At 43.7% G+C, this 26012-nt stretch overlaps 1 protein-coding gene across 1 annotated transcript in view; it reads left to right on the forward strand.

Moving 5' to 3' along the window:
- sytl5 (synaptotagmin-like 5) overlaps positions 1-26012 on the forward strand; it is an 81387-nt gene that overhangs the window by 42796 nt on the left and 12579 nt on the right. Inside the window, exons 2-8 of the mRNA XM_041843823.2 lie at positions 6837-7258; positions 7971-8186; positions 8836-9069; positions 9408-9557; positions 12187-12304; positions 12677-12821; positions 14610-14707. Of these exons, the coding sequence (XP_041699757.2) occupies positions 7140-7258; positions 7971-8186; positions 8836-9069; positions 9408-9557; positions 12187-12304; positions 12677-12821; positions 14610-14707 (1080 nt within the window). The 5' untranslated portion in view covers positions 6837-7139. The remainder of the gene's footprint in view (positions 1-6836; positions 7259-7970; positions 8187-8835; positions 9070-9407; positions 9558-12186; positions 12305-12676; positions 12822-14609; positions 14708-26012) is intronic.

Here is a 26012-nt window from a genome sequence, read left to right on the forward strand (position 1 = left end):
TACACACACAGGCACACAGTTGCATTGCGCACATGCACAGACATGTATGCACAAACACACAGGCACACATGCGTACACTGACACATACACAGTACACAAACACATGCACACACATAGAGAAGAGCACTGGAGCACTGCTCCTCGCTCTAGAGCTCTACACTACAGCACTGTGCCCAGAGGCTGTCAGGGGATATTGAAGTAGAAATGGCAGACGAAGAGCTGAGAGAGCGGGGGAAGAGGGTGTGGGGGTGAAATGCTCTTCGAAAAGCTCATTACATTTGAAGGAGAATTGTTTGTCTACCATAATGGGTTTTATAGTTTTTGTATTGTTTTAGTCGTTTGTGTTTGTTCGTGTGTGTGTGGTTCGTGTGTGTGGTTATAATAATAATAATATAATAATATGCCATTTAGCAGACGCTTTTATCCAAAGCGACTTACAGTCATGCGTGCATACATTTTTTGTGTATGGGTGGTCCCAGGGATCGAACCCACTACCTTGGCGTTACAAGCGCCGTGCTCTACCAGCTGAGCTACAGAGGACCTTTTGGTTCGTGTGTGGTTTGTGTGTGTGTTGGTTCATGTGTGTGTTTGTTCGTGTGTGTGTGGTTTGTGTGTGTGTGATTCGCGTGTGTTATAATGTACTAGATGTACTCATTTATCTTCTCATTGATAGTCGGCTTGTTATCACTCTACACATAATATAATTTGGTTCTTGTGCTTCTTGCCAGCTGGGACATGGCCCCTCTCCCTGGCACTCCTGTGGTAGGTAATAGATATATGGATGCACCTGTCTGCACTTGCACCTGCTGCAGTGAGCCAAAATGTCTTCCGGGTATCCATAGTCCATTCCCTCAGATAGAAATGTAGTTGTAAACCATATAACGGAACCAAAAGGAACGGAAACTTCATACCCTTGGCTCAAAGTCACACTGTGATAGGCCCAGCTGATAGGTGATATGTGGTGGGTGAGCAGTCTGGCGCTCACAAGGCTGCCGTGCGTCACCTATGCAGATGAGATGCTACACATTGGTAGGGAAGGAGGTGACCCACCTTTAACTTTAAATGGCAGAGCCCTCCGAAAACTGCTACATTAATCCAATCCATCAGCAGCTTCCTAGTCAGGTATCAACGGGCCTTTCCCTATGATGTAAATGCAGTCATAACCCACATAATGAAACAAGCAAGACAGGACACCTCCCTTCCACATACTGAAGCCACAGACGTTATGGTGACTCATGCCTTTCTGCCTACCTACAGTGGTATGGAAGCTATATTGACAAACCATTAGTCAGACCATGAACTGTAGCCTTGTACCACATAATGCTGTAACAAGGGACGAAACTCCCTCGACTTCCACTCCCACACTAAACCAGGAAATCTCTGTATTTATCGTATGTCTTGACCCAGAGGTATTCAGATCCGGGTCTGCAACATTGCGCTGATGATTTCTATCCTTCCCCTCTAATCAGGTACTGATTCAGACCTGGGACCTTGGGTGAATGGCCAATCAATGACATTAAACAATTAGTTAACGATCAGAGAGAGAAGTCAGAGAAACAGAACTGAAGAGATCAAAGAAGAGGAGACGAGGGAAGCAACAGTACCGTAGACCTCAAGAACCGGATTTGAAAGGCTTTGTCCTAACCCTTTATCGGTTGAGTGCAGAGTGCGATGCTTCTGGTTAGAGGCTGAGGTTTAGACCTTCCTGGACATTGTATTTGCTCAGGGCAGAGACAACTTCAGAGAGGATGTTACAGATGTAGGATTTTTATTTGAGCCAGTTTGCTACAGCAGGAAAATTATCCTGCAGCAATAGGAAATGTGAATTATTATGTGGATTATAATTAATGTACATTTTTGTAGGGGTTGATTTAGATTTTTGTATGGAAAATTGTCAGGAATTTCAAAGTGGAAATTACAAACTTTAGAAGCTACTTTAAACCTCAAATACACTACAAGTGTTACATTTCCTGCATTTCAGGAAAGTTCTCCTGAAACTGGGTGATCAAGTTAAGATCCTACATCTGTAGTGTGTGTAGCTGTGTACTGAAGGAGGGCTCCCACTCCCACACAATACCATAGCTGCTGCTCTAACAACAGTCTGGCGTAAAGAGACAGAGACTATAGACACAGTAATGCACCACAATACCAGAATGAATGGCACCAAGTCAAATCAAATAAAAACATGTATTGAGTCAATAGACATTGTTGTTCAAGGCTGCTAACATGAGTCACCTCTCACACGCCATAGATCAAAGTGTTTTGGTCGTGTATGCATATTTAGCAGATGTTAACGCGGGTGTAGCGAAATGCTCCTAGCTTCAACAGTACAGTAATACCTGACAATACAAAACAATACACGTTAATCCAAAAAATCTAAAGAAAGGGATTTAGAAATATAGAAATATTAGAACGAGCAATGTCATCGTCCGGAATATAAATATATATGTACTGTATATAATGGTGTGTATACTATAGACAGTATGGGCAGTATATGAATAGAACAGGTGTGGACAGCAGTAGTTATATAGGATAGGCCTTGACTAGAATACAGTATATACATAGGAATTGAGTAAAACAGCATGTAAACATTATTAAAGTGTACATAGGGCAACAGTCTCTAAGGTGCAGGGTTGCGTACAGGGTGGTAGCCGGCTAGAACAGTGACTAAGGTTCAGGGCAGGGTACTGGGCGGAGACCGCCTAGTGGTGACTGTTTAACAGTCTGATGGCCTGGAGATATAAGCAGTTTTTCAGTCTCTCGGTCCTAGCTTTTATGCACCTGCACTGTCTCCGCCTTCTAGATGGTAGCGGGGTGAACAGGCTGTGGCTCGGGTGGCTGAGGTCCTTGATGATCTTCTTTGCCTTCCTGTGACACCAGGTGCTGTAGATATCCTGGAGGGCAGGCAGTGTGCTGCCGGTGATGCGTTGGGCTGACCGCACCACCCTCTGGAGAGCCCTGCCGTTGAGGGCGGTGCAGTTGCCGTACCAGACGGTGATACAGCCCGACAGGATTCTCTCAATAGTGCATTGTAGAAGTTCGTGAGGGTCTTAAGGGCCAAGCAGAATTTCTTCAGCCTCCTGAGGTCGAAGAGGTGCTGTTGCGCCTTCTTCACCACACTATCTGTGTGGATGGACCATTTCAGGTTGTCCTGCACGCTGAGGAACTTGAAGCTTTTCACCCTCTCCACTGCGGCCACATCGATGTGGATGGGGGTGTGCTCCTACCTTGTGTTGTTTACATTGCAGGTAAAGTGTAACTACAGGTTGCATAAGACGAGGACCTTAGAGACATATACTGTGTGTGTATATGTGTATGTGTGTGTTGTGAAGTCTGAGCATAAACTCACACAGAGCAGAGCGTGTAATGACGATTGTATTTGCTTCTGTTCCCTCTGAGTCAGAGAGAAACAAAGGCACAGTGCTACCCAAGTCCTACCGCAAAAGGGTGTGCACAGACTGCACACACAACAGTGCACGTACAGACACACATACACACACACACACCTTGTTTCCGCGTCATTTCAACAAAACAATTCAATGTGATGATGTTGAATCAACGTGGAAAACTGATTGGATTTGCAAAACGTCATCAACGTAAGGGAATTTCATATATCTTTTTTTTTACCTAAATCCAATGTCATGGTGACATTTTGGGGTGATTTCACATTTAATTCACCTTAGTTGACAACTCAACCTAATGTAAATCCAAAAACAGACGTTGAACTGACGTCTGTGCCAGGTGTGACACACACATACACTCTCACTTATCCACAAAGTTGGAATGCACTCACATTTACATAAACAAGACTTTCCAGACTTAATCTTGGTGGAAAACATTTGAAGCAGGAAATGCTAGCTCATGTTGTAGAGTAGACTGTGAAGTGTGTATGTTCTCAGAATGCAGGACTCTGGAGAAATGCTTCAGTGCAGTGTGCTGTTTGATACTCAGATCGACTCAAACCAAAGGTAAACCTTGTTGATGTTCACTGTCTGTCGCTTAACCAAACAGCCATTTAGTGTCTCTGGCTGTTGATTCATCTGTCAGTTGTTGTGGAGGAGCAGCACAGCACCACTTGATATGCTAATCACAAACACCCCAGTGTCTCCTGGGCTGAGACAGAGGTGGCTGTGCCTCTTCATTAGCTTCTGGTTTATGTAAAGAGGGGGAGTGGAGAGGGGAGGAGTGAGAGAAGACAGGATGAAATAGACCGGTATAAATGGAGGGATGGATGGCGTGTGTTCTTCCATACAGGACCATTGACACACACCCTTCTCTTTTCACTCCCTCTCCTCTCACTTTCATCTCATCTCTCACTCCAATAACAAATCTAACAATACAAAACAATACATGCAAATGTATTTTATTTTTTATTTATTTAACCTTTATTTAACTAGGCAAGTCGGTTAAGAACAAATTCTTATTTACAATGACGGCCTACTTGTAAAGCCCCCCCCGCCGACAAACCCTCCCCTAACCCGGTCGACGCTGGGTCAATTGTGCGCCGCCCTATGCGTCACTACAGACCCGGGATTGAACCCGGGTCTGTAGTGACGCGTCTAGCACTGTGATGCAGTGCCTTAGACCGCTGCGCACAATTGACCGCTGCGCAAATCTAAAAAAATAAAAAGAAAGGTGCAGTTGCCATACCAGGCGGTGGTACAGCCCGACAGGATGCTCTCAACTGCGTGGCCACGCAGTCATGGGTGAACAGGGAGTACAGGAGGAGGCTGAGTACACACCCTTGTGGGGCCCCCGTGTTAAGGATCAGCGTAGCGGAGGTGTTGTTGCCTACCTTCACCACCTGGGGTCGGCCTGTCAGGAAGTCCTCCTTCTCCCTCTCACAGACAAACGCACACACACACACACACACGCACACACACACATATACACACACACACACACACACACACAAAGTGAACCCACTCTCTTCCTACACACCTAGCACACACACACACACAGTGAACCCACTCACTCTACACACCTAGCATACACACACACACACACAATGAACCCACTCACTCTACACACACCTAGCACACACACAGTGGATGTGTGTTGATTTGTTTTCATAATGTGATTTAAGTGTTTTACACGGTACAAATAATAAACAACCAGGGAGCTTGTCTAGATAAATCACTAGCAGACACTTATTGGTGTTTATGCCTCTGGTGAGGCAATGCATCACTGCTGTCTCTATGATGACTTCATCTGTAAATGTGCTTCTATTATGCTCATGTCTCATTTGCATAAAGGCATACATCATTTTTGGGCATCAGAAACCCCAGTCTTTCACACCTGTGCAATCATGTTTAGTCTTGCTTGATATGATACCATGTCCATTTTGCTTCTATTTCCATGGTCTTCACAGACAGAAGACCTACGTTTTCTAACCTCTCCCTCACTTGCTCTCTTCCTTTCTCCTTGTCCTTGTTTTGTTCCCCACTTTATCTCTCCTCCCATTCCTTTCAGTCTGTCTGCCCCCTGATTCATTCCTCTTCTTCTATCTCAATCACTCTCTGTCTTTCTCGCCCTCTGTCCTTCCGCCTCTTCTCTGACCTGTCTCTCCTGTGTTATTTTAGCCCTCTATCACCCTCTCTAGCTCTCTGTGTCAGCCACTTCAAAAGCTGAATCATAATTACAGGACGAACCGATGTCACTTCAGTCCTTATTATTCCCCGGTGTTATTCAGATTATTCTCCGGTGTTATTCAGATTATTTTCCGGTGTTATTCAGATTATTCTCCAGTGTTATTCAGAGAACGATCAAAGCGGAACATCTGAAAACAAAACCATTACATTGTATTTATTTCTGTTTCTCTCTCACTCCAGTAGGGGAGGGTGCATATAGATTAGACAATTAACTATTGATCAAGGCTGCTTAAACATATTGGGAAATCACTCATATTCTTCTAAACCACAGATAGCACAGCTGGTGTATAGACAAAAATGTTTGTGTACTTTTGCTTTTAGAACTAATCAAAGAAGACCATCCAGTGTGTATGTGTGTGTGTGTCTTTGAAATAACAGTGTAACAGTGTTGCTCCCGTCCCTCTCCTCGCCCCTACCTGGGCTTGAACCAGGGACCCTCTGCACACATCGACAACAGTCACCCTCGAAGCACCGTTACCCGTCGCTCCACAAAAGCCGCGGACCTTGCAGAGCAAGGGAAACAACTACTTCAAGGTCTCAGAGCGAGTGACGTCACCGATTGAAATGCTACTAGCGCGCACCGCTAACTAGCTAGCCATTTCACACCGGTTACAACAGCAGTACTCATTGTTGACAGTGGCATGCAGTAATGAACCAGTTAGCATTCCCATGGTGCACTGCAGCTGGAGACGGCCTGACATTTGCACCGCTGCTGAAGGCCAAGTACCCAGTGGACTTATTATCGGTTAAGAGGACAGGTGCATACTGTGTGTGTGTGTCTGTGTCCAAGTGCGTGCGTGTGTAGCCGTTAGGGGCGTATTAAATAAGATTGGCAGCTATTAATTAGACTAATTTGGCAGGTAATTTGATACGGTTAACTGGTGTAGAGTGATAGCTGTATAAAGGTGATGGCGTGTGTTAAGCCTGGGGTGTGAGATGTTCAGACTGATTGGGTGATGGTGGGATTGTCAGGGGCTGTTAGACTGTAGTAGTTACCATGGTAATCCTCCTGACAATCAATATCAACTGTCTGTTCATTAGAGCTTCAACACTGTGGCAATGTGATTAGACCAGCAGATTAACTATGATCTCAATAGGTTGTTAGACCAGACATCAAGGTTCAGCTGCAGACTGTAACTTCAGAGATCCCTAACAACAGTTTGTGTTGCGTTGTGTTTTGAACAGGATCAGGTTTAGGATGGCTGTGGACCAGTCTCTGGGGACACAGTAACTGTTGTGTGATTGGTGGTTTGTCTGAGACACCAGAGAGAAACAAGATAAGAAGAACATACTAGAGGAACATTGGGAAATCTGGAGAACGTCCTGCTTTACACACAGAGACCATGATAACGCTAACAGAACACTAACGGAAACTTAACAGAATGCTGAGTGAGGTCATGTAGCTGCCCTCTGACCGCCCTGCATGTGACCACGCCTTCTGCGTCACCTCGGCTTTTCTGATTGTGTGGTTTGGAGAGCAACGTACCAATGGAGAAGAGTGCTGAGGAGCTGAACCTCTCATTCCTGATGGAGCATGAGCGAGAGATGATCCTCAGTGTCCTGCAGAAGGACGAGAAACTGAGGAAACTAGAGGAGAAGAGGATACGGTGAGGGCGGAATAAGTCATCATCATCATCACAGTACAATACACTACAATGATACATCTACTACTACAACTTCCTTGATGTTGATGATTATTTTTTTATCGTAATCATCATCCTTATTCATTCCTCTACAATCACAATATGACCACAACAACTACTACAATCACAATACGACCACAACATCACAACAACTACTACAATCACAATACGACCACAACATCACAACAACTACTACAATCACAATACGACCACAACATCACAACTACAATCACAATATGACCACAACATCACAACAACCACTACAATCACAATACGATCACAACAACTACTACAATCACAATATGACCACAACATCACAACAACTACTACAACCACAATACGACCACAACATCACAACTACAATCACAATATGACCACAACATCACAACAACCACTACAATCACAATACGATCACAACAACTACTACAATCACAATACGACCACAACATCACAACAACTACTACAATCACAAAACGACTACAACATCACAACAACTACTACAACCACAATACGACCACAACATCACAACAACTACTACAACCATGGTCATAACAATTAGTTACAATAACAAACATGATAAGTGTTGGGTCAAATGCAGAAGACACATTTCAGTTGAATGCATTCAGTTGTACAACTGACAAGGTATCCCCCTTTCTTCTGTTTCTCTCTGCTGTAGGAAGCTGAAGAATGAGCTGGTGGAGATCAGGCGTAAGGGTTCGCGGCGCCCCCAGGAGGTTGGGGAGCGTCAGTGCGCCCGTTGCCTGAAGGGCCTGGGCCTGATCTTCGACCGCGGGGAGCTCTGTGAGCAGTGTCTACAGCGCGTCTGCAGCGACTGTCGCGTGATGGCCCCTAAAGGAAAGCATTGGAAGTGTTCCATCTGCGCCAAGGTCTTGTGAGTCTGGGCAAAGGCATCAGGGGACAGGCCATGGTTTAGCACCACTAACAGTTGTGTGTGTGTGTCTGTCTCTGTGTGTGTGTGTGTCTGTCTGTGTGTGTGTCTGTGGCTGTGTGTGTGTCTGTGGCTGTGTGTGTGTCTGTGGCTGTGTGTGTGTCTGTCTGTCTGTGTGTGTGTGTGTGGCTGTGTGTGTGTGGCTGTGTGTGTGTGTGTGTCTGTGTGTGTGTGTGACTGTGTGTGTGGCTGTGTGTGTGTGTCTGTGTGTGTGTGGCTGTTTGTGTGTGTCTGTGTGTGTGTGTGGCTGTGTGTGTGTCTGTGTCTGTGTGTGGCTGTGTGTGTCTGTCTGTCTCTGTGTGTGTGTGTGTGTGTGTGGCTGTGTGTGTCTCTGTGTGTGTGGCTGTGTGTGTGTGTGTGTGTGTGTGTCTGTGTGTGTGTGGCTGTGTGTGTGTGTGTTTTAATTAACGCCAGATGGCTCCTATTTGTTGTTTAACCACTCTGCATCTGTCTTTATTTGCTCTGTCACATGGCCTTTTCAGGGCCTATTGACATGACCATAAGAGCCAGTTAAAGGCAGGGTTTAAGTTGAGAGGTCAGTGTACCGTACATGGGTCAGAGGTCAGGGGTCACCTGTGTCTCTGATTGGCAGGGAGCTGAAGGTGGTGACTGGGGAGTGGTTCCTAGAGGAGCGGTCCAAGCGGTTTGACAAGGGGACAGTGTTCAGCAGTGATGTGGTCAAACAGTCTATCATGAGCAGCCCCACAGGAAGCCCCTTCAGGAAGTCCCCAGCGCCAGCCGACACACCTGAGAGGCCTGACACGCCCAAATCAGGAAGAAGCGCCGTGAGGAACCTGGTGGATGGTGCCAAGAGGAAAGGGAAAGGGTGAGAAACACACACACATACACACTCCCTGCACACACATACACACACATACACACACATGCACACACATACACACACATACAGTATGTAACAAACAGGTTTGGGCTGGATTACTTCAACATGTAATCAGTTGTCAATCACAGTTTGGCAATTTACAATGTAATTAAATGACACAGGAGAAGATCACTGCACAGATTTAATATAAAGAGTAATCTACTACACAGGCAAGTGGAGAGTGGGGCTTCCATCAGAGAATGGGTTTCGTATTGCATTCAAACACACACATACACACACAGCACGGGCTGATGTGTATAGTGACTAGTTGTGTTGGATCCTAGGATGTTGATGGATAAGAGGGGCAGCCGTCCCAGCCTGAAGCCAGAGAACGGGGTGGAGGGTGGGAGCGTGTGTGCTCCTGTCCCCGACCCAGACACACACAGCGTACGCAGTGCCCGGTCCGCACCACGCTCTGCTCCTCACTCACACAGGTGAGGCCAAACCACCAAACCACACCCATGCAAGTATGCAAGTAACACCCACCACAGGCACATCTCCATTGTCTCCTTCCTTGCCTTGTCTCCACGTATTTGATGTTACTGGATAGGTGAAAGGAATACCTCTGTTTTAGGCAATAACTATCACTATATATATTGGGTGTGACTAAAAGATGATCAATGACCATTGCTACTAACCCTAGCCATAATCCTAACCCTAACCCTGGCCATAACTCTAACTCTACTCCCTGGTTCAATCCTAATCCTAACCCTGGCCATAACTCTAACTCTACTCCCTGGTTCAAACCTAACCCTAACCCTGGCCATAACTCTAACTCTACACCCTGGTTCAAACCTAACCCTGGCCATAACTCTAACTCTACTCCCTGGTTCAATCCTAACCCTGGCCATAACTCTAACTCTACTCCCTGGTTCAAACCTAACCCTTACTCTGGCCATAACTCTAACTCTACTCCCCGGTTCAACCCTAACCCTTACTCTGGCCATAACTCTAACTCTACTCCCTGGTTCAATCCTAATCCTAACCCTGGCCATATCTCTAACTCTACACCCTGGTTCAATCCTAACCCTGGCCATAACTCTAACTCTACTCCCTGGTTCAATCCTAATCCTAACCCTGGCCATAACTCTAACTCTACACCCTGGTTCAATCCTAACCCTGGCCATAACTCTAACTCTACTCCCTGGTTCAATCCTAACCCTGGCCATAACTCTAACTCTACTCCCTGGTTCAATCCTAATCCTAACCCTGGCCATAACTCTAACTCTACTCCCCGGTTCAACCCTAACCCTTACCCTGGCCATAACTCTAACTCTACTCCCTGGTTCAATCCTAATCCTAACCCTAGCCATAACCCTAACCCTAATCTTGGCATAACCCTACCCTAGCCTTATGTTCATCCCTGGTTTAGCCCTTACCCTAACTCCCCAAATAGGGCTCCCCCAACTCTGAATTTCCAATTTAACCCTCTGTTGATGAATAATCATCTGAATCTCATGTGTTATCCCAGTGTGTGTGATGTGTAATGTGATGGTAGTATTCTGTCTTGTCCTCAGGGGTAGTGATGTGTAATGTGATGGTGTGTATCCTGTCTTGTCCTCAGGGGTAGTGATGTGTAATGTGATGGTGTGTATCCTGTCTTGTCCTCAGGGGTAGTGATGTGTAATGTGATGGTGTGTATCCTGTCTTGTCCTCAGGGGTAGTGATGTGTAATGTGATGGTGTGTATCCTGTCTTGTCCTCAGGGGTAGTGATGTGTAATGTGATGGTGTGTATCCTGTCTTGTCCTCAGGGGTAGTGATGTGTAATGTGATGGTGTGTATCCTGTCTTGTCCTCAGGGGTAGTGATGTGTAATGTGATGGTGTGTATCCTGTCTTGTCCTCAGGGGTAGTGATGTGTAATGTGATGGTGTGTATCCTGTCTTGTCCTCAGGGGTAGTGATGTGTAATGTGATGGTGTGTATCCTGTCTTGTCCTCAGGGGTAGTGATGTGTAATGTGATGGTGTGTATCCTGTCTTGTCCTCAGGGGTAGTGATGTGTAATGTGATGGTGTGTATCCTGTCTTGTCCTCAGGGGTAGTGATGTGTAATGTGATGGTGTGTATCCTGTCTTGTCCTCAGGGGTAGTGATGTGTAATGTGATGGTGTGTATCCTGTCTTGTCCTCAGGGGTAGTGTTGTGTAATGTGATGTGTGTATCCTGTCTTGTCCTCAGGGGTAGTGATGTGTAATGTGATGGTGTGTATCCTGTCTTGTCCTCAGGGGTAGTGATGTGTAATGTGATGGTGTGTATCCTGTCTTGTCCTCAGGGGTAGTGATGTGTAATGTGATGGTGTGTATCCTGTCTTGTCCTCAGGGGTAGTGATGTGTAATGTGATGGTGTGTATCCTGTCTTGTCCTCAGGGGTAGTGATGTGTAATGTGATGGTGTGTATCCTGTCTTGTCCTCAGGGGTAGTGTAATGTGATGGTGTGTATCCTGTCTTGTCCTCAGGGGTAGTGATGTGTAATGTGATGGTGTGTATCCTGTCTTGTCCTCAGGGGTAGTGATGTGTAATGTGATGGTGTGTATCCTGTCTTGTCCTCAGGGGTAGTGATGTGTAATGTGATGGTGTGTATCCTGTCTTGTCCTCAGGGGTAGTGATGTGTAATGTGATGGTGTGTATCCTGTCTTGTCCTCAGGGGTAGTGATGTGTAATGTGATGGTGTGTATCCTGTCTTGTCCTCAGGGGTAGTGATATGTAATGTGATGGTGTGTATCCTGTCTTGTCCTCAGGGGTAGTGATGTGTAATGTGATGGTGTGTATCCTGTCTTGTCCTCAGTGGTAGTGATGTGTAATGTGATGGTGTGTATCCTGTCTTGTCCTCAGGGGGTAGTGATGTGTAATGTGATGGTGTGTATCCTGTCTTGTCCTCAGGGGTAGTGATGTGTAATGTGATGGTGTGTATCCTGTCTTGTCCTCAGGGGTAGTGATGTGTAATGTGATGGTGTGTATCCTGTCTTGTCCTCAGGGGTAGTGATGTGTAATGTGATGGTGTGTATCCTGTCTTGTCCTCAGGGGTAGTGATGTGTAATGTGATGGTGTGTATCCTGTCTTGTCCTCAGGGGTAGTGTTGTGGCTCTGGAGTCTTCAGGGCTACCTACTATACCTAACAACCTGCGCTCCCAAACCCTGGAGAGGGACAGGTCCCCTACACCCAGCAGCAAGAGCAGGAGGGTCAGGGTCAGCAACCCAACAGACACACACACACACACACACACACACACATAGACACACACGGACAGACACACACACACACACACAGACACAGACAGACAGACAGACAGAGACACATACACACACACACACACACATAGACACACACAGACACAGACACAGACACAGACGCACACACACACAGATGCACACACACACACAGACACACACACACAGACACACACACAGACAGACAGACACACACACACAGTCACAACCACACACACACACACACACACACACACACACATTGCATGCACTCATAAACACACACTCCTCATAGCACACAATCCTTATTAACACTTCTGTGTGTGTGTGTGTGTGTGTGTGTGTGTGTAGCCGGACGGAGCGGAGAGCGTGGCTAGTTTCCGCTCCAGCGACAGTGTGTTTGACAAGATGGCCGACACCATCACCGGGCATGGCCGGACAGGGTCTGATACCGCCCCACCCACCATCGCTGTCTCCAGGGCCTCCGTGTCATCAGGTATCGTCATGACAATACACTCTTCACACCTCCAACGTGTGTATCTGAACACTTATAGAGAGAGACTGGATTCTCTCTGTTTCACACCTCCAACATGTGTGTATCTGAACACTTATAGAGAGAGACAGGATTCACAGAGCCCAGACAACGTTACTTGTTTACCTAGTTTGAATCTGAGAGGGAAGAACATGAAGCATTTAATAAAATAGCTTTTATGATGTGTTTCAGAACTTTAGGAATTGTTCTATTAGATTGGGAGCATGGGAGCATGTGTTAGGAAGTGTTCTATTAGATTGGGAGCATGTGTTAGGAAGTGTTCTATTAGATTGGGAGCATGTGTTAGGAAGTGTTCTATTAGATTGGGAACATGGAAGCATGTGTTGGGAAGTGTTCTATTAGATTGGGAGCATGTGTTAGGAAGTGTTCTATTAGATTGGGAACATGGAAGCATGTGTTAGGAAGTGTTCTATTAGATTGGGAACATGGAAGCATGTGTTAGGAAGTGTTCTATTAGATTGGGAGCATGTGTTAGGAAGTGTTCTATTAGATTGGGAACATGGAAGCATGTGTTAGGAAGTGTTCTATTAGATTGGGAACATGGAAGCATGTGTTAGGAAGTGTTCTATTAGATTGGGAGCATGGAAGCATGTGTTAGGAAGTGTTCTATTAGATTGGGAGCATGTGTTAGGAAGTGTTCTATTAGATAGGGAACATGTGTTAGGAAGTGTTCTATTAGATTGGGAGCGTGGGTTAGGAAGTGTTCTATTAGACTGGGTGTGTGTGTTAGGAAGTGTTCTATTAGATTGGGAGCGTGGGTTAGGAAGTGTTCTATTAGACTGGGTGCGTGGGTTAGGGCGTGTTCTATTAGATTGGGAGCATGGGAGCATGCCGTAGACTGGAGAGTTATAGCACTTTGTAAAGGATGAAGTTTACACGTTAAACTGTCACTAAAGCTACCAAAGGCATAAGTTATTACAGCTCCTATGTTACTCCCTCCCTCCCTCCCTCCCTCCCTCCCTCTATTTATTTATTTCTCTCTCTCTCTCATACTCCTCTCTTCCTCACTCTTTCTTTCTTTCTTTCTTTCTTTCTTTCTTTCTTTCTTTCTTTCTTTCTTTCTTTCTTTCTTTCTTTCCTTCTTTCCTTCTTTCTTTCTTTCTTTCTTTCTCTCACTCTAGACCTCTCTCGATCTCTCTCTTACACTTCCTCTTCTACTCTTTCTCTTTCCTCTCTCTTTCTCCCTTTCTCTCTTTCTTTCTCTCTCCCTTTCTCTCTTTCTTTCTCTCTTCTCCCTTTCTCCCTTTCTCTCTTCTCCCTTTTCTCTTCTTCCTTTCTCCCTTTCTCTCTTCTCCCCTTCTCTCTTCTTCCTTTCTCTCTTCTCCCCTTCTCTCTTCTTCCTTTCTCCCTTTCTCTCTTCTCCCGTTCTCTCTCTCTCCCTTTCTCTCTTCTCCCTTTCTCTCTTTCTCCCTTTCTTTCTTTCTTTCTTTCTCTCTTCTCCCCTTCTCTCTTCTCCCCTTCTCTCTTTCTCCCTTTCTCTCTTTCTCCATTTCTCCACTCAAACACTTTTCTCATCTTCCCCTGGCAGCAGCTGGCTGTTGTAGCAGCATATGGTGCTCTGTCACATGTTAGCATTTCATAACAACTCCAATTAGTGTCATTAGGCATAGCTGTGAAATAACTGATAATAACAGTCTTTATGTGTGGCTGTGGGGAGGGAATACCTTGTCACTTCCTCCTCTCATATCTCTCGCCATCTCTTTCTCTCTCTCCCTCTCTCTATCTCTGTAGATCGTAGTCGTTCTGAGGTGGACCTGTCTGTTCCTGGTTCTGTCAGTAATGAGGCCCTCAGTCTGAGGAGCCGCTCCGTCCCTGGTCTCAATGACACGGTACACACACACACACACCCTTGCCCAGCTCTTGTCCACCTCCACACACCACCCAGACACCTTACCCTGGAATAATGTCAACATATTTTGTGTCCATCTCTATGGCAACATAACAATGATCTTTGATCCATACAGAGAGTGCACAGCACAGTACAGTGGACTTCCTCTAATCTATTAAAAACCCAAAACTACTTTTTAAGTGAAAATAGGCATTGGTCTGAAGCCAAAAAAGAAAGGAAATTCACATGAGCACCACAATGCCTATTCCACCCATGCTCTACCAAGGTTTTCCAGCACACAGCTTTGACCTACTACAGTAGCTATGTTGGTATTGTACTTCAAACTATGTGTAGGCAGGTTGCTTAGGATTCAAACCTTCTCAAACATAATTAATCCTCTTCAGAGGGATAATGGACTTTACAGTATCCTGCTATTAAAATTATGTATACCGGTATTTTACCCTTGTGCCCCTTGTGCAGCCCCCAGACTACTTTTTACTTGTGCATGGCGACTTCAGATTTTCCGTGAACACACTGAAAAGTAACTTGACACTGTATTGATCAGTCAGCACACATTTGGATTATAAGAATGACAAGACAGCAGGAGAAAGAGTTTATGCCGGAGCTGGAATTTATTCTACACATGTTTGAAACAGTGATGCTGTCAGTCAAGTCTGGTAAATTGATGCTAGCATGCACAACTGAAGTTCTGTTTACATGTGCGTTATGGGTTCAACTATTTACTATATGCGGTTCATAACTAGCTTACTGTTTCTTAACAAAACAATTAGTTTTCTCGGCTATGGTTTGTGTGGTCTTGGTTGTTCTTCGAGGAAATGTGGCATAGCTAATTGCAGTGTTTGTCCTGTCTGAAATCTGGCTACCTCATCTTACCCTAGCTTGGTCTGTGCACAGGGTTAGCTAAAACTAGCTAAAACTAGCTAAAACTTCTAACCCAATGACCTCTGAAAACCCGCCCACAAGGCCTGAAAATAAACACAAATATTTTTGTTCGCAGCAAGAGAGGCGTTGCCGCATTTTATCCAATAAACCATTTTTCCATAATGTTATTGAGCGAATTAAGAAGGAATATCAATGTCATTTTTAACGATATAGGCTAAGAAGCTAAATTCAGTTTTCCATCAAAATAATGATTATTGCGAGTTTAAGAATATGTCACAAGAGAAAAGATAAATCGCCCTTATTAAACTCTCCAGATCATTTTCCATCAACGGATGTCGATTTAACTTGTTTTGACTGCTATGATTAGGCAATAATGCCCGAGGAGGTGTGGTATATGGCCAATATACCACGGCTATGGGCTGTTCTTAGGACATAGCCCTTAGCTGTGGTATATTGGCCATATACCACAAAGAACAGCCATTTGCCATGGTATATTGGCCATATACCACAATCCCCTGAAGTGCCATATTGCTATTATAAACTAATTACCAACGTAATTAGAACAGTAAAAAGTATGTTTTTGTCATTACCCTGGTACACGTCTGATATACCATGGCTTTCAACCAATCAGCATTCAGGGCTCAAACCACCCAGTTTATAATTGTAAATAAATCCTGTTTGCGCATGTGCATAACTATAGATAAATCCGACAGGAGTGTTTGGGTGATGAGAGTTGGACAGAGGATCTCGAAATCTCTGTGCAAGAAACACTTGGACGAACTTCAAAAGTGAATGTTAGGCTATTTTCGGGCAATTGTGCCGTTATTATGTGCCAGATGCTAAGACAATAAACTGTTATAAATGGCCTATTTGCGAGATTTACTTGTTATTTCAATAGGCATAGGCTACTGACTAAAATCTTAGTTTATAATTGCAATTAAACTTTGCTGAGCTAGATGCAGGTAGCCTATAGCCCAGGGGTACTCAACTACTATTTGAGAAGGTCCAGTGACACAAATTTCCCAGGTGGCAAAGGTCCGGATGGATATCGTCCTTAATCGGCGCTGTGGTAGTAACAAAGCTAGTCGTCTACGACTTAGGAAACATGTTGTTATATAAAATGTACAATAAATACATTAAATGAGACTAAGAATTTGAATTAATTACAACTTCTTTCGAATGTAAAAATGTGCAACATGACATCAACATTGCTGAAGAACAAAAGTGGTTGCATAATTGTCTATGCAAAAGTGCACCATTGCCTTGAATTAAACATTTTTTTAAATAAAATAAAGTGCATTTTTTCTGGAGAATAAAGGAGAGTAATCTGAATGCACAGAACGTCACTGTGGGCCATGCAATATTCATGTACAGTGGGGAAAAAAAGTATTTAGTCAGCCACCAATTGTGCAAGTTCTCCCACTTAAAAAGATGAGAGAGGCCTGTAATTTTCATCATAGCTACACGTCAACTATGACAGACAAAATGAGAAAAAAATTCCAGAAAATCACATTGTAGGATTTTTAATGAATTTATTTGCAAATTATGGTGGAAAATAAGTATTTGGTCAATAACAAAAGTTTCTCAATACTTTGTTGGCAATGACACAGGTCAAATGTTTTCTGTAAGTCTTCACAAGGTTTTCACACACTGTTGCTGGTATTTTGGCCCATTCCTCCATGCAGATCTCCTCTAGAGCAGTGATGTTTTGGGGCTGTCGCTGGGCAACACAGACTTTCAACTCCCTCCAAAGATTTTCTATGGGGTTGAGATCTGGAGACTGGCTAGGCCACTCCAGGACCTTGAAATGCTTCTTACGAAGCCACTCCTTCGTTGCCCGGGCGGTGTGTTTGGGATCATTGTCATGCTGAAAGACCCAGCCACGTTTCATCTTCAATGCCCTTGCTGATGGAAAGAGGTTTTCACTCAAAATCTCACGATACATGGCCCCATTCATTCTTTCCTTTACACGGATCAGTCGTCCTGGTCCCTTTGCAGAAAAAACGGCCCCAAAGCATGATGTTTCCACCCCCATGCTTCACAGTAGGTATGGTGTTCTTTGGATGCAACTCAGCATTCTTTGTCCTCCAAACACGACGAGTTGAATTTTTACCAAAAAGTTCTATTTTGGTTTCATCTGACCATATGACATTCTCCCAATCCTCTTCTGGATCATCCAAATGCACTCTAGCAAACTTCAGACGGGCCTGGACATGTACTGGCTTAAGCAGGGGGACACATCTGGCACTGCAGGATTTGAGTCCCTGGCGGCGTAGTGTGTTACTGATGGTAGGCTTTGTTACTTTGGTCCCAGCTCTCTGCAGGTCATTCACTAGGTCCCCCCGTGTGGTTCTGGGATTTTTGCTCACCGTTCTTGTGATCATTTTGACCCCACGGGGTGAGATCTTGCGTGGAGCCCCAGATCGAGGGAGATTATCAGTGGTCTTGTATGTCTTCCATTTCCTAATAATTGCTCACACAGTTGATTTCTTCAAACCAAGCTGCTTACCTATTGCAGATTCAGTCTTCCCAGCCTGGTGCAGGTCTACAATTTTGTTTCTGGTGTCCTTTGACAGCTCTTTGGTCTTGGCCATAGTGGAGTTTGGAGTGTGACTGTTTGAGGTTGTGGACAGGTGTCTTTTATACTGATAACAAGTTCAAACAGGTGCCATTAATACAGGTAACGAGTGGAGAACAGAGGAACCTCTTAAAGAAGAAGTTACAGGTCTGTGAGAGCCAGAAATCTTGCTTGTTTGTAGGTGACCAAATACTTATTTTCCACCATAATTTGCAAATAAATTCATAAAAAATCCTACAATGTGATTTTCTGGATTTTTTTTCTCAATTTGTCTGTCATAGTTGACGTGTACCTATGATGAAAATTACAGGCCTCTCTCATCTTTTTAAGTGGGAGAACTTGCACAATTGGTGGCTGACTAAATACTTTTTTCCCCCACTGTATAAGTCACTCTGGGCCTTGCCCTTGCATCAATTAGAGAAATTACACTTTCTGTTATGGGTAATATTCCAGTACAGTATTTTGTAATGAGGAAAAGGACCATTTTCCACAACACTGTCTACTGCCAATGCTTTGAACTTTGGCACAAATGGTGTGAGAGCAACTCTGAGACACTGGTGCAGGTGTTCATTGGTAAGGCTGGTGTGGTATTTGTTTTTAATCAAGTTCATTGTGGAGAAGGCTGATTCACAGCTGTATGTTCAGGGTGTATAGCGCCAGTTTCCTGAGAACAGGGACATCAGCTGCAGGCACCATCTTTCCCCAGAATGTGACAGAGTCACAATCACCAGCCTGCTCCTTCAAAGCCACATTTTCTTGCAGCTCAATCAACTCCATTTGCAACATTTACCCATCTGAAGATCTGTTTTGCTTCTTCAGACAACTTTGTCACTTTTGTGACCAAGAACGGGTCCTGGATGAGCAGCAGCGGTTCTCTTCCAACAGTGAAGTCATCAAAGCGAGCCTTGAAGTTATCCATCAGCTTCTGGATGATATCACCATGGTTGGGAACATCTTTGTCTCCCTGCGTTTGCACCAGAAGATTGAGGAAGTGGACAAGTTCTCCCTGGAGATCATTCTTGAAAAGCTAAAATGTATTCTGGAAAGCCCGGACTGCTGTTATCATATCACACACTGTGTTGTCCCGTCCCTGCAGCTTAACATTCAGTTGATTAAGGTGTGATGTAATGTATGTCAAAAATGCAACTGTTTCCATCTTCTCCTCATCTTCCAAAAACTCAGAAAACTAAGTTGCCTTGTCACTCTTTTGCTCTGATAAGAAAGCTTTGATTTCCTCCTGAATGGCCCAATAGCATTCCAAAACCCTGCCTTTGCTGAGCCATCTGACATTGTTGTGCAGTAGTAAGTCATGAAAACTGGCATTGGCCTCTGTCAGAATGCCTCCTAGCAGGCGGTGTTGTAGGGATGATGTTGCTCTCAAAAAGTTGATCAGTTTCATCATTGTTGTCATGACCTCAGAATATTATTTTCCCAGACTGGCACACAGGACAGATTGATGGATGATGCAGTGATATGATGTCAGGTCAGGGTGGTCCTCTTTCAAACCTGCAACCAATCCCCTCCCTCTTCCTGTCATGGCTGGAGCTCTTTCTGTGGTGATGGAGATCACTGACTTCAGATCTATCCTCCTTTTTGTCAGCATCCCTTTGATGGATATCCTCTCCGCGTGTGTGTGCTTCTAGATTTGTTAAGCCCAATAGCTCCTCCCAGAATTCCTTCTTTGTTTCGTTATAAAATCTGACAAACACCAGAAGCTGGGCATTATCAGTGTTATCTGTTGACTCATCCACAGCTAAAGAAATGCATGTTGCATTCTGAATGGCCTCATCCAGTTGTGAAGTTAAATCTTTGGCTAAATTCAGTTCTCCTCATTGCTGTGGAATCTGACAGTGGGATCTGTTTGATCTTTTCCCTGGGCTCATCTTTTTTTTAAACCTTCAAGCAAGGTGTCAGCAACTTCACACATGCATTATTTTACCATCTCAGTGTCTGAAAATGTTTTTTTTTTAACAAGCCATATTAACAAAGATCCTGGTAACTAAGCTCCTTCTATCTGTGATAGGCCAACATCTCACTTCAGGGAAAAGTCCACAATGAAACTGACATTAAATGTGGAGAATGATACATTTGTGATAGAGCTGTGGACATGATCACAATTGATAACTTCCAATTTAATTAACTAAACATGGCCATTAATAATTGCATAATAACAGCAAACTGAAGTTATAGGCTATTTATTAAATCCATTTGCCAGCTCCAGATAGGCTACACAAGTGACACAAATTGATTTGCAATGACTCCAGTGATATCTTCATTTCAATATATATTTATTGTATCAAATGGTAGGCTACATTAGCCTGCAATGGCATATAAATGAATTGCCTACTTGATGGCCAACAGATGCAAATGTAGCCTATCATTCTCCACATTTAATGTAATTTTCATTGTGGCTTTTTCCCCCATAACACAAGCACGCGAGGGAGTTCCATAACTTCAATTTCAAATTTCCACTCGCGCAGCGCTCGACCCTAGAACTGAGCATGAGTAAAACCCTTTGCTTGATACTGTTATCCACAAGAAAAGTCGACATTAGAATGCAGTTTATTTGAAACCACCTCTGAGCGAATTTATCTAAAGAGCTCTAGTGCGCCTAAAGTAGTTTTCCAATGTTTTGTCGCCATCAGTTCTAGCGCGTTAATATGTTTTATGGACAAAGGGTGTCTCCATAATGACCCATCTAAATAGCCTACCTACAACTGGTAAAAAGTTGTCACGACGTGTGCGCATGTCTCCGTAACTCTGCTGCAACACCTCTCAACCAGTGCTCTCTGCGCACACATACTACTCCGGCTGCAACTCACTTTCTCACTCACTCACAGCCTGCTCACTGCCTGATAGTCAGCAGCAGCAGGTTACAGTGAAATATATATATATATTTTTTTTTTAAGAGAAATGCCATGGCGGCCACGGTGCAATTTAGAAGTAGCCAAAAAAAACGCCACCCACAACCAATACATTTTCACCCGTGACATCCGTTTTCAAAGTAGCCCAATTTGGCGGGAAAACCGCGAACATGGCAACACTGTCTGTGCAATATAAATGAACGTGAGTAGCGTGGAAGTTTCCCAAAGTTTGGTGGCTTTAAACTTAACTAACTAGTTATGTTTTGTGTTAGAAAGTATGGTCTATTGTGGTGCATGAACTGGCCATACACGTTAGCTAATGTTACAATATTTTGTTTAATTGGCTATAATAGTAGCCAAGGACTTCACAAGTTTATTTGTGCATATTTGTTTGTGCAGTTACACCTAGCTCAGCAGTTTACACATGATGACTTCAGCCTTATGTGAAAAACCTTACTGTTACTTAGCTAAAGATAACTAGCTAGCTTTCCTCGCGTGTTGATTAGCTACCTAGCCAACATTAGCGCTCATCTGACTGGTATAACATTACGTTAGCTAGCTAGTGTGGTGTCGAGACAACGATGCTGATATGCTGTGATGACAAGAAATCTGCTGACACTGTCCTTGATTATAATGGTTTATTACATCAAAGATTACAGTATCAATTTACAGACTCCTGCAGACATCTGGAGAACAACTGACCCAATCTCTAATATGTTATTCTCTCCGTCCTTTGTTCCAACCATGGTATTTATAATATGTAACATAATATGGGTGGTTTTTTATAGACCAATCCCTGGCCTTTACACATCCGAATCTCCTCTGTCTTAGGGGGCCCCTATAGTAATGTTTTCCAGATGTTTCCGCAAGCAGAGCCAAATTCCTCTAACACACCATTTGCAAACGTCAGCAAAATCATAAACTGTTTAGATACTATACTAGCTACCTAGGTAATCACAACAAAACCACATTCATTGGCTAGCTACTGTTACCTTTATTTGCCTGTTTGTTAGCTAGCTAGCTAGCTTTCAGCAGACTGGTGTTAGTTAGCTACAGAGGCTTGCTGCTGGACTTTGTACAAGCAAGTTAACTTTAGCTACGTAACGTTAGCAAGTTATCTACCTAGCTAATAAAAATATCTGTTTGCATTTATTGAATAACCTCAGCTTGAATACCACCATATAGCTAGCTATATACAGTAGGCTAGGTTTGTTCACATACACTTCTTATGACTTGCAGCATGGTGCAAGCAGCTGTGTTGTTCCCGAGCAACCGACCCAGTGTTATATATCTCTGAGCTGCTACAGAAAGGTAGTACATCATTGTTTCTTAACGGACGGAAATGTGCAAGTGAATTTAACAAAAACTGTTGCACATACAAATTTAGTCAATCCAGCATTTTTTAAATCCAATGGTCACTTTATGGACGCTATAGTCTCGTTTTAATCCGACGTCTAGAATTTTAGCTAGGTAGGCGCAATAAAATCAATTGCTAACAACCCTGTTCAAAAATCCGGTATGTGGTTCTCGGTAATGGTGTGTGTGTGAGGAGAGGCGGAGAGTGTGTTGTGTTGATTTTTCAACGATATTGGTGTCATATTGGTTTAGATATGAGGGTAGGGAGATTATCATTTAACATTGAGCTTCAATCAATACCTATACATTATAGAATAATAGTGAAGACATCAAAACTATGAAATAACACATATGGAATCATGTAGTAACCAAATACAGTACCAGTCAAAAGTTTGGACACACCTACTCATTCAAGGGTTTTGCTTTATTTTTACTATTTTCTAAATTGTGGAATCATAGTGAAGACATCAAAATTATGAAATAACACATATGGAATCATGTAGTAACCAAAAAAGTGTTAAACAAATTAAAATATATTTTATATTTGACGTTCTTCAAAGTAGCCACCCTTTGCCTTGATGACAGCTTTGCACACTCTTGGCATTCTCTCAACCAGCTTCACCTGGAATGCTTTTCCAACAGTCTTGAAGGAGTTCCCACATATGCTGAGCACTTGTTGGCTGCTTTTCCTTCACTCTGCCGTCCGACTAATCCCAAACCATCTCAATTCGGTTGAGGTCGGGGGATTGTGGAGGCCAGGTCATCTGATGCAGCACTCCATCACTCTCCTTCTTAGTAAAATAGCCCTTACACAGCCTGGAGGTGTGTTGGGTCATTGTCCTGTTGAAAAATAAATGATAGTCCCACTAAGCCCAAACCAGATGGGATGGCGTATTGCTGCAGAATACTGTGGGAGCCATGCTGGGTAAGTGTGCCTTGAATTCTACAGTGGGGAAAAAAAGTATTTAGTCAGCCACCAATTGTGCAAGTTCTCCCACTTAAAAAGATGAGAGAGGCCTGTAATTTTCATCATAGGTACAACAAGGACAACAAGGATTTTTAATGGATTTATTTGCAAATTATGGTGGAAAATAAGTATTTGGTCATCTACAAACAAGCAAGATTTCTGGCTCTCACAGACCTGTAACTTCTTCTTTAAGAGGCTCCTCTGTCCTCCACTCGTTACCTGTATTAATGGCACCTGTTTGAACTTGTTATCAGTATAAAAGACACCTGTCCACAACCTCAAACAGTCACAATCCAAACTCCACTATGGCCAAGACCAAAGAGCTGTCAAAGGACACCAGAAACAAAATTGTAGACCTGCACCAGGCTGGGAAGACTGAATCTGCAATAGGTAAGCAGCTTGGTTTGAAGAAATCAACTGTGGGAGCAATTATTAGGAAATGGAAGACATACAAGACCACTGATAATCTCCCTCGATCTTGATCTGACCCCATGGGGTCAAAATGATCACAAGAACGGTGAGCAAAAATCCCAGAACCACACGGGGGGACCTAGTGAATGACCTGCAGAGAGCTGGGACCAAAGTAACAAAGCCTACCATCAGTAACACACTACGCCGCCAGGGACTCAAATCCTGCAGTGCAAGACGTGTCCCCCTGCTTAAGCCAGTACATGTCCAGGCCCGTCTGAAGTTTGCTAGAGTGCATTTGGATGATCCAGAAGAGGATTGGGAGAATGTCATATGGTCAGATGAAACCAAAATATAACTTTTTGGTAAAAACTCAACTCGTCGTGTTTGGAGGACAAAGAATGCTGAGTTGCATCCAAAGAACACCATACCTACTGTGAAGCATGGGGGTGGAAACATCATGCTTTGGGGCTGTTTGTCTGCAAAGGGACCAGGACGACTGATCCGTGTAAAGGAAAGAATGAATGGGGCCATGTATTGTGAGATTTAGAGTGAAAACCTCCTTCCATCAGCAAGGGCATTGAAGATGAAACGTGGCTGGGTCTTTCAGCATGACAATGATCCCAAACACACCGCCCGGGCAACGAAGGAGTGGCTTCGTAAGAAGCATTTCAAGGTCCTGGAGTGGCCTAGCCTGTCTCCAGATCTCAACCCCATAGAAAATCTTTGGAGGGAGTTGAAAGTCCGTGTTGCCCAGCGCCAGCCCCAAAACATCATTGCTCTAGAGGAGATCTGCATGGAGGAATGGGCCAAAATACCAGCAACAGTGTGTGAAAACCTTGTGAAGACTTACAGAAAACGTTTGACCTGTGTCATTGCCAACAAAGGGTATATAACAAAGTATTGAGAAACTTTTGTTATTGACCAAATACTTATTTTCCACCATAATTTGCAAATAAATTCATTAAAAATCCTACAATGTGATTTTCTGGATATTTTTTTCTCATTTTGTCTGTCATAGTTGACGTGTACCTATGATGAAAATTACAGGCCTCTCTCATCTTTTTAAGTGGGAGAACTTGCACAATTGGTGGCTGACTAAATACTTTTTTCCCCACTGTAAATAAATCACAGACAGTGTCACCAGCAAAGCACCCCCACACCATAACACCTCCTCCTCCATGCTTTACGGTGGGAACTACACATGCATCCATTCACCCACAACGCGTCTCACAAAGATACGGCGGTTTGAACCAAAAATCTCAAATTTGGACTCCAGACCAAAGGACAAATTTCCACCGGTCTAATGTCCATTGCTCATGTTTCTTGGCCCAAGCAGGTCTTTTCTTCTTATTGGTGTCCTTTAATAGTGGTTTCTTTGCAGAAACCATGAAAGCCTGATTCACACATTCCCCTCTGAACAGTTGAATGTTAGATGTGTCTGTTACTTTAACTCTGTGAATAATTTATTTGGGCTGCAATTTCTGAGGCTGGTAACTCTAATGAACTTATCCTCTGCAGCAGAGGTAACTCTGGGTCTTCCATTCCTGTGGCGGTCCTCATGAGAGCCAGTTTCATTATAGTACTTGATGGTTTTTGCGACTGCACTTGAAGAAACTTAAAGACCTTTATGTCTTTAAGTAATGATGGACTGTTGTTTATCTTTGCTTATTTGAGCTGTTCTTGCCATAATATTGACTTGGTCTTTTACCAAATAGGGTTATCTTCTGTATACCACCCCTACCATGTCACAACACAACTGATTGGCTCAAACGCATTAAGAAGGAAATAAATTCCACAAATTAACTTTTAAGAAGGCACACCTGTTAATTGAAATGCATTCCAGGTGACTACCTCATGAAGCTGGTTGAGAGAATGCCAAGAGATTAGTCGGACGGCAGAGTGAAGGAAAAGCAGCCAACAAGTGCTCAGCATATGTGGGAACTCCTTCAAGACTTTTGGAAAAGCATTCCAGGTGAAGATGATTGAGAGAATGCCAAGAGTGTGCAAAGCTGTCATCAAGGCAAAGGGTGGCTATTTGAAGAATTTCAAATATAAAATATATTTTTTGGTTACTACATGATTCCATATGTGTTATTTCATAGTTTTGATGTCTTCACTATTATTCTACAATGTAGAAAATAGTAAAAATGAATGAGTAGGTGTGTCCAAACCTTTGACTGGTACTGTACATCTAATCTATACATCCTGTCCATATCAAGGTTATGAG

The sequence above is a fragment of the Coregonus clupeaformis genome, chromosome 23 (assembly GCF_020615455.1).
Source record: "Coregonus clupeaformis isolate EN_2021a chromosome 23, ASM2061545v1, whole genome shotgun sequence".
Classification (NCBI taxonomy): Eukaryota; Metazoa; Chordata; class Actinopteri; order Salmoniformes; family Salmonidae; genus Coregonus; species Coregonus clupeaformis.